Below are 9,789 nucleotides of genomic sequence, written 5' to 3' on the forward strand. Positions count from 1 at the left end.
CATGGTCTAATATTGTTCAGTACCCTTAAGAATCTCAAGGCACCCCATGGTGCTGCATCACCCTGATTTGGAAGTCACTGTTTTGGAGTCTAAACTGGTCCCATTTGAACTGATGCCAAAAGTCTGCAAGCTAAGTTTGCAAGCTCTTGTCAGCATCACTGTCTCTAGGCAAAAGAAAGTCTTGTGCCTCCACTTACCTCTCAAGCACTGAACTATGCACAGTCACTTTGGAATTCTTAAAAGCAGTAATAAAGGGCTAACTCTGAGAGAGGGATGAAACTTGGTCCCATCTTCTTTCCAAGTGCAGACATTGTCTCATTTAGTGTCAGGTAAACTGAAAACAATTCAAGGCAAGTATGTCTTTGCTCAATGCATCATCAGCCTGTAGAAGTCACTACAAACAGCTTGAGATGAAGAAAGCTGCAGGATTCAACTGGACTTGGATGTCTTGGGGGTTTTACATGCAACAGTAATGGCAGTTAAGCCTCATGTTTTAGGCTGAGGACAAAAGCTGCATGTAAACATGTTTAAGTGATCAGGAACTGGTTTAAACCTATAACAGAACAGACATTCAGTGCTCTTAAGCCACTTTCAGCCACAACATGGCTGAAACTTATTTTAAATAAACCTGGATAGATGTAGTATCAGGTTTACTGATTTAAGTCAAACCAGTTTATGGAACTTCTGCCCCAGATCCCCTCCCAATTCAACTTAATTTGCAGTCCTCCAGCATCCTAGGATGCTGTGCAGCCCTGGGCTGTGCTTTCTGCTCCGGCAGGGCAGGGCAGGGCAGGGCAGCCCTGCCCCAACTGTAAGCGGGGTGCTCTTTCATCCCCCACAGCCAGGAGCTTGTTGGATTTCCTTGCCCTGCCCCCTCCTTGGCCAAGGTAATTAGCCTAGCTCCCAGCTGGGGTTGGGAGAGTAAAGCTCCCACTGCAGGCTTCCTCCCCATGATGGGCCAGCCCAGCTGGGGATCTGGAGCTGGCCAGAGGGTTTTTGCCCCCTCACGCCCTGCTTAGCCAGCCCGCAGCTGGGGAGGGGGTGTGGCTGGGTGATCACCCTGGCATCCAGCTTAGGCAGCGGGAGTAAAGACCCCACTGTGGGCTCCACCCCTGTGCCAGGCATGGGCCAGCTGGGGGTCTGGAATGGGGGGAGGGAGAGGCTGTTTTCCCCACCAGTTCCCTCCTTGGCTGGCCAGCTGGCTGGGGAGGGTGTGTGGCCAGGTGATTGTCCTGGCTCAGGTCGGGGGAGTAAAACCCCTCACTTTGGGCTCCCCCCACCCTGCACCAGGCACAGCCCAGCTGGGGGTGGGGAGGCTGTTTTCCCCCCTCCCCCCACTTCTTCCTCAGTGGGGTGATCACCTTGGCTCAGGTGGGGGGGAGTAAAGCCACTATGGGCTTTCCTGTAGCTGGGAGCCAGGGCAGTCACGTGGCCATGCCCCTCCCAGGCTGGTGGCCTGGCTGAGGAGGGAGTAGGGGGGGGAAGGCCCCCCCCCCACCTGGCTCTGGCCCCCAGGTGGGCTGTGCCTGGCATGGGTGGGGGTAGCCCACAGTGGGGGCTGTTTTTCCCCTCACTTCCTCAGCTGGCTTGCCGGCTGAGGACGGGGCATGGCCAGTGGTTGCCCTGGCTCCTAGCTGCAGGGAAGCCCACAGTAGGGCCTTTACTCACCCCACCCAAGCCGGGAGCTGGGGTGATCACCTGTTCATGCCCCCTCTTTGGCTAGCAGGCCAGCTGAGGAGTGAGGGGTGGAGTGGGGGAAGGCCTCCACTGCCTGCTGCAGAGTACAGGGAGAAGCGGCCCCTTGCCTGCCCCGTGGCCGGCGCTCCCTGCTGCAGCCACTTGCAGCCCATGCAGGGCTGTCCTGAGCAGGTACAGGCAGCCCCACGTGGGCTGCGAGTGGCTGCAGCGCGGAGCCCCGGCCACAGTGTGGGCAAGGGGTCGCTTTTCCCCTGCACTAAGCACCAGCTTGTAACCCAGCCCCTGTGCTGGCTCTGGTCTTACCCATCGGGTTTGCACTGCGGCGGCCACCACTGCTCCCCCCCGCCCCACCCCGTGGGCAGGCAGCAGCAGCAAACACTGCCGGGCGCGGCAAGCGTGGGGGCTGCAGCTGCTGCTGCCATGTGCAGCCACAACAGGCGAGCCCAGAGCCGGCGCAGGGCCCAGGCTGGCTGTGGGGGTGGGTTACAAGCTGGTGCTGAGTGCGGGGAGGAAAAGCTGACCTATGGCCGGCACCCTGCACTGCAGCCACTCGCGCCCACCTGGGACTGCCTGTGCCTGCTCAGGACAGCCCCGTGCAGGCTGTGAGTAGCTGCAGCAGGAAGCGCCAGCCACGGGGTGGGAGAGGAGCCGCTTTTCCCCGTGCTCTGCACCAGCTCCTTCCCTGCTGGCGAGCATGCATCAAGTGTTTCTGGCTCCTGGAGACCTGGATCTAATGAAACAGTGCTGTGGAACAGGAAATTTGGATTTCTAGACAAAACATGCATGTTAAATTATCTAGTTCAATTTGTAGTAAATAATTTTTATGTATGGAGTAAGAAAAAGTCTAAGATCTTCATCTTGCAAAGACCTATGAATGTGCTTTACTCTAAGCACGTTATTAGTTCCGTTAAACTAGTTAGTGGGTTTAAGGGGGGTGTTACACATTACAATTAGCACATTCTAACTAAGGAATTTTAGTGTTATGAGCAGCCGCATGTTAAGGATTAATACCCTCCGTAACATGCACTGCACTGACCTGCCCCTACAGGGCTGGCAAGCTGAGGTGTGGCTAGGGGCTGTAATTTTGCTCCATGCCTTCCCTTCTCGCTAGCTGTCTAGGGCAGTTTAGGCTCCAGGATTGGGGTCCTCCTAGCCCCCTTCCCCCCTGGATCAGGGCCTTAGGGCCTCTCCCATCATCTGGATCTGGGCCCCTCAAGCTTCCCCCTGCCCCAGGTTGAGGTCCTGCTAGCCCTCCCTCTGGCCTGATCAGGACCCTTCAAGGCCCCCCACCTGCTCCTCAGCCCCAGAAGACTCACTTACCCCCATGTTCCTTGGGGACCCCCATCTCTCTTCCTATACTGGTGCCCTGCTTGCCTGTGCTGCTGGCACTGTCCTGGCTGCAGCCAGGGAAGGGAATCCTGCCCACCTGATGCTACTGCCATTGCCCTCCAGGCTGAGCCCAGCCCCTGGAGGCTGCTGTGGGTGAGTGGGGCACCCCAGGGAGTAGCAGGTGAGTGGCTCCTAACCTGGGTGAAGGGGGAGAGCTGGTGGGGCCCCAGTCTGGGTTGGGGGGCCCTGCCAACTCCTTCCTTCCGCCCAGACTGGGGCCTTGGGAGGAGCAGGAAGACAGGAGGAAAAGGAACCTGTGGAGCATGGAAAGGAAAGAGCGAGGGTTCTTCCTTCTGTGACTCCCCTGCTTCTTGCTCTCCCTGCTGTCACTCTGAGCAGGGTAGAGCATTCACTGGGAGTGGTGTCTTCTGAGATGCTGGGGGATTATTCCCAACTAGAATTAGACCTATGGAGCAGTCTCAGAGGATGACTGCAACATGAGCTCCCTAACCCCTTCAGGTGAGGATTATCTTCAGAAGAGGACTATCTCTGAGACCGGCAGAGTACTTAGCTCATCTTTTCCTGCTTAACCTGTGGACACTCCTATTTTTAAGAGCCTTTAACATGTGTAACCACACACTAATATGAGTGAAGCACAGGAATAAGTCCTTGCAAGACCATGGCCCAAATTTGCTATCTAATGGTGTGAACTATCCTCTGTCCAGGTACAATATTGAATTTTTCTGTGTCCGCTTGTATCATGCTGTTAGTGCCCTACTCAACTGAAAATTGTGGTGTGGTAGATGCTGAAACTGTAAAGAATTTGTACTAAAATGAAATTTCTTTTGTTTATTTTCTTTCTATTTCAGATTGATTGCAATGTCTCACTGCATTGGTCTGTTATCCATTGCTGCTAAATTCAGTTTGCTGTTTTTTCTGCTTTCTGCAGTGTTTTTGTGTTCAAGCTTAAGTGACAGAAATCCAGTAAGTATCTATTAATTTAACAGTGAAAGGTGGTTATAAAAGGGCAGTTAAGTCATTTGAATTATTGGATACCAGTGGGATGAAAATAGCCTTATGTATTCTCATGAATTAGGTGTATGACATACATGGTAGGGCATCACCTCTCAACTTTTCAGTGTTACGTCACTTTTAAATATTTTATGGTAAAGTTTGTGACAACCTTGTCCCTTAACACCTGTTAAAGTAATTTCTACATCACCTCATACTAAACAGTAAAGAGAAGGATGTGGAATAGGCAATAGGATCTGGGCTACCCTCATATTTTGCCCTGTGCACCATTAAAAAAATAATTTAAACAGTAGAAAATGAAACTTCAGACCCCTTTTGACAAGTGCCAAAACTAAATATGTGGTCTAGAACTGAAGAGAGGGGATGGGAGTAAAGACTCCTAAATTATATTTTCAGTTGTGCCTCTGATCCCTGTGTAACTATGAGCAAGTGATTTAGTTTCACATTTTCAGAAGCAACATCTAATTTAGAGCCCTAGCTTTTTTGTGGGAGATACTGTGAGCCTGATTTTTAGACTTCAGTTGAAGTGGATGGATGCTGTGTGTACTTGGTGCCTCTGGATGTATGTAAATTTAAGTGACCATGTCATATCTGTACAGTTGCATCTGTCCTCCAGGATTGGTGTTAGACTTTAATTTAAAATTAATGTTTGTAAAAGAGCTTTTTGAGATTCTTGGATGAAAGATACTGTAGACATTTTTTTTTTTAACTTACTGCTATATACTCAAGGCCATAGTGAAATAAGGCCCTGGCTCTTCAAGTCCTGTGATGGCATTATAATCTCAGTTTTGACTTGCAGAAAAAATGTCTGATCCTTTTGGACAGTTTGAAGATGAGACCCGAGTGTAACAAATACAGTGATGTCTTGCCTGAGTTTGCAGATAGCCTGACCCATTAAGTCAGAAAGGGGTGAATGGCTCTTTCATTTTAATGGACTATTCAGCTCTAAAATTTAGTGTCCTGAGGTTCCTTGACACACCAACCCAATAAAAGACTGGAAAAGGGCATCAGTGGCATCAGGTCATTATAGCTCTGCAGCAGAGTCCTCTGCACTTTTGGGTCTGAGGGAGCAATTGTTTTTCTGAAATGGATTTGTAGGTACTTTCCACTCTAAACCCAGTTTAATGCAGTGTATTTTTTTAAATCCCAAACCACGGCTTATAGTTTCATAGTTTCTAGGGTCATAAGGGACCTGAACAGATCATCAAGTCCGACCCCCTGCCCTAGGCAGTAAGGAGTTCTGGGATCATAATACCCCAGCCAGATATCTATCCAACCTCCTCTTGAAGACCCCCAAGGTAGGGGAGAGGACCACCTTTCTTGGGAGCCCATTCGAGAGCCTGGCAGCCCTAACCGTAAAGTAATGCCCCCTGATATCAAGCCTGAACCTGCTCTCAATCAATTTGTGGCCGTTATTCCTTGTTATTCCAGGTGGTGCCCAGGGGAACAGAGCCTCACCTATTTTCTGTTGGTCCCCCCTGGTGAGTTTATAGACAGCCACCAGATCCCCTCTCAGTCTTATCTTGTGGTGGCTGAATAGATTCAGGCCCTTTAGTCTATCTTTGTAGGGCCTGGCCTGCTGCCCCGTGACCATGCGCGTGGACCCTCTCAAGGTTAGCCACATCCCTCTTGAATGCGGTGTCCAGAACTGGACGCAGTACTCCAACTGCAGCCTGACCAGCACTTCTGTTTAGCTTAAAAGAAACTTCCATTTCTCTTTGTAGAATCTGTTTTTTCTACTGTTTTTGATTATCTAAACAAAACAAACTAGTCCCCAGTTAATGATGCAGTTTGTCATTATATTGTTGATGTAAACAAAGTACTGCTTGTGCGCTTTTGCACATTTTTGTTACTGCATCAAACATTAATGGTATCTAACCTGCTAATGAAAATGGGGTAAATGTAAAGTGATCGTGGGCCAAGAGCTGAAGAAAATGTTTAAGGGAACTAGGGCTTGTACTGGCCCCCTTTTAGACTGCAGTGCTTTGATTGAAGACACAATCTCTCAATACATCAGCTATCTCCATTATGTGTTTTTTAACAGAAAGTAAATTTACCAGTGTGCCTCTTAATTTTATATGGTCCTATTTAGTGCCTTTTGGATAATAATGTAACAATGTAAATAAGCTAAGTGATAACTGCTCTGGGTCATTTGTATTAGTTTTATTGAATCTTGGCTTAGAAAATGTTAACGATTATTTTCATCACTACAAATTGGCTTTCCGTGTCTTGTTATTAAGCTTTAACCATTTGTCATGACTTACAGGTTTCCCTCAATTTATGCGGGTTCTGTATATGTGAATTCGCTTTTATGCAGTGACCCTTTATACCCAAAACTTGTTATATGTGAGGTAAATTCACTCTTATGCGATTGGCATAGGTGCCCCACCCCAAGCAGGTAAGTCTGTGTGGGGAGTGGAAAGGGCTGAGGGGCCGTGGCCCCACTCACCCGAGCCCCTGCTACAGCTGCTCTGGGAGCGGCTGACACCAGCTGCCTGCGGCCGCTGGGCTACATCATGCCCCAAACACCCCGGGGCTCCGCTTGTCCCCGCTCACCCCAGCTCCTGGGTTGTGCTGTTCTGTGGTGCAGGCAGGTGGTATTGGCTACTCCTGGGTCTGCTGCAGCAGGAGCTGGGGTGAATAGGGACAAGCGGAGTCCTGGGTGGTTTGGGGCACAGTGCAGCCCAGCGGCTACGGGCAACTGGTGTTGGCCACTCCCAGAGCAGCTGTAGCAAGGGCTGGGGTGAGTGGGGAGAAGTGGAGGCCTGGGTCTGCAGCAGGGAGAAAAGTGGAGGGAGCTGTAAGTGGATGCTGGCTGGGTGGGTGGGGCACAGTTCTTGCTGGTACATGCACCCCAGGAGGGCTGCGGGGCTGCACTGGGCTCTTCCCAGGGAGCACATGTCCCCGGATCTTGTATACAGGATCTCTTGTATACAGGACAAGAGTAGGCTGCTGTTGTGGGCTAGGGCTGGCAGTGGCACTGGGCTCTTCCTGGTGCTTGGTGACGGTGCTGGAAGGGCAGGTTGGGGAGGGCTATGCTGAATTTTGGGGTGGCAGCAGCCCCCCTCCCAGCGCTGCCATCCACCCTGAGCACTGGGAAGAGCCTGGTGGTGCCACTGTCCGCAGCTTGCAACAGTAGCCTGCTCTCGTCCTGTGTGCAGATCTGGGGGCACGTGCCCCCCAGGAAGAGCCTGGCGCAGTCCCTCAGCCTGCAGCCCTCCTGGGATGCGTGTAGTAGCAAGAGCTGCGTCCTCCCCGTCCCGTGCCCCACACCCACTGACAGTTCCCTCTGCTTTGCTCCCTGCTGCAGCTCCTCTGGGAGTGGCCGACAGGCTGCACCACACCGCACCCCACCCGCCCCTTCCCTAGTTCCAGCTTTACTCCCTGTCTCGCTGCCGTGGGAACATATCCCTATTTCTTACATTGTAAACTGTGTTTCCTTTACGCAGATTCGATTTATGCGCCGTTTTCCAGGAATATGTGTACCTCATAAATCGAGGGAAACCTGTAATTCCAATCCTCTAATGCACAAAGTAGAAGTAGGAGTTCAGCTGTGCCCCCTTGTACTTTTAAAATGTCTCCATTTGACATTTAAAATAAAAATATCACATAGTTTGTTAACTATTTAAATATTACCAACATCTGTTCTTAACTGAACACACTTCTTTTAGCACAATAGCCTAACATTTCCCATGCTCAGAAACAATTCTATAAACTAGAATGGGTATTGGTATGCAAGATATCCTGATTCTGGTGGTAAATGTGGACATTGTGTCCACTGATATTGACAGGAGAGATGAATGCAGAATTTGGTCAGAGTTTTCTGCTAACTACTTAATTGGCTTTTTTGGCCTTAAAAATATTGTAAGGATTAATATTACAAAATTGCATGTTTCGAGAAATAAGCCAAACTCTAGTAGACAGGGTTTAGGAAATCTTTTTCCTTGCGGACTGATTACCCCAGTTTGTCCACCAATCAGTTTCTTGAACCTTCTTTGCAAGTATCTGGAACTCTTAGCCATAAGAAACAAGATACTGATACTGGTGGACCAGCGGCAGGTCCAGTCAGGTAGTTCCTGTGTTCCTTTAGAGTGTAAGATAAGGAAAACTTTTTGAGGCGCAGCTAATTAAGTCTCATAATTTCCTGGTGTAAAATGACTACCTATAGCAATCTTGATTTTTCTTTGTCTGGTATAATTTTAAGCAACGGAAATAACGGGGGTTTCACCAGTTCCCTCGGGAGACCTATTAGCTAATTATTAGATCTCATTGGTAGGATACCTGCTTTCCATCCTCATTTTTTCCTTTTGTTTAATTTCATCCCATTGATTTTTACCTGTTCCTCTGCCTCTTGCATATTTACACACTTCAAATACATATAGATGATGGTCTAATCCCAACCTCTTTGTTTAATCAAGATATAACTATTTACTTTTTTAATAGAATACAAATAGTAGGTATAGAAGCAAGTTAAAAAAAATTATGCAGAAAGGGTAGGAGCTATTAAAACCATTTATGTCTGCATTGTTACTGAAGAGCCATTCTTTTTGTTGTCATTAATTTTATTTTAACTGATTCTTGCTTCAGAATATATGAATACACGTGCCCTTGCCCCTCTTTCAAATGAACATTTTTACAATTTGCAAATCAAACACTCAAAAGATAAGAATTCAACACAACCCAAATTAATTATAATGTGTCCTAACTTCTCAGTGCTTGACTTTTGAAATCTTACTGTTCTTCTAGTTAATTACACAAAACGGTTAAGTTATTTTTAAAAAGCAAAGTGAAAAAACATAGGCCAGTAATGGAGTTGGAAACTTTAGATCTACCACACAGGCTTCTGCCACTGGAGCTAACAGAGTAACTGATAGCAATAGTAGGTTGTTGTGCTCTTTATATGGACCCAGCATCGGAGGGGGATGGGAAACTTCCTGGGTTCCATTCTCCTTAAACAGCCAGTCTCAGTCTCCACTACATGGCTTCCAGTCTCCCCACCCAGGCTTCTTGTCCCACTGTCATGAGCAACCGGTGCCTCCCAAGTTTGGAGGGGCACCAGATTGCCGACGGGGGGGGGGGGGGCCCAGTGGCCAATCGGGGGCAGGCATGGGTCCCCCAGCGGTTGATTGCTGAGCCTGGAACCACCAGCGGCGAAACTGGTGAAACCAGAAGTGCACTTCCGCTGGCACTTCCGGTTTTGCAGCTGGCACTTCCAGGGGTTGCACTGCCAATCTCAGGGGGTGCACATGCACCCATGTGTGCCCCGTACGTATTGCCGATGCCCACCATACTCCTTTGTGACATTTTTTCAGGGCTGGCTCTTGCCTCCTTTGCATTTGGATCAGGCAGCTCTCTTCACTCTTCAGCTGAGGGGCTGGTGGGTTCTTCATGACAACGAGGGAGACATTCCCTGCTTTTTGTTTTGTCGTGCAAGAGCCAAGTCCTGACTTGCAGTCATCCAGAGCAAGTCCTGCTCAGTCAGACAGGAGCCTATATGCAATGTTTGGTGATTTAAGTCTCAAAACTTCTACAGGTTTCTGATGAACATGTGAGCTGCATTTTTTTTTAGAGCTTGTAATTTAACCATAAGTGGACTGATTGTTTTCACCAGCAGTCAAAGGCATGTCCCTGATGCAGGCTATCTTTACAAACATCCAGATCTGTGCTTCAAAGTATGGGGATGCCATAACTTATAAAGAAAAGATTGCAGGAATGTTGTAATGCAGGCAA

General features: G+C 48.9%; 1 protein-coding gene across 8 annotated transcripts in view; it reads left to right on the forward strand.

Moving 5' to 3' along the window:
- The window catches only part of SIL1 (SIL1 nucleotide exchange factor), a 335,801-nt gene that overhangs the window by 174,036 nt on the left and 151,976 nt on the right, over positions 1–9,789 (forward strand). For all 8 annotated transcript variants that reach the window (XM_025206016.1, XM_025206046.1, XM_025206021.1 and 5 more), the window contains one exon: positions 3,897–4,011. In XM_025206016.1, coding sequence (XP_025061801.1) covers positions 3,897–4,011 — 115 coding nt within the window. The remainder of the gene's footprint in view (positions 1–3,896; positions 4,012–9,789) is intronic.

Source organism: Alligator sinensis, unplaced genomic scaffold, assembly GCF_000455745.1.
Source record: "Alligator sinensis unplaced genomic scaffold, ASM45574v1 scaffold156_1, whole genome shotgun sequence".
NCBI classification, from domain to species: Eukaryota; Metazoa; Chordata; order Crocodylia; family Alligatoridae; genus Alligator; species Alligator sinensis.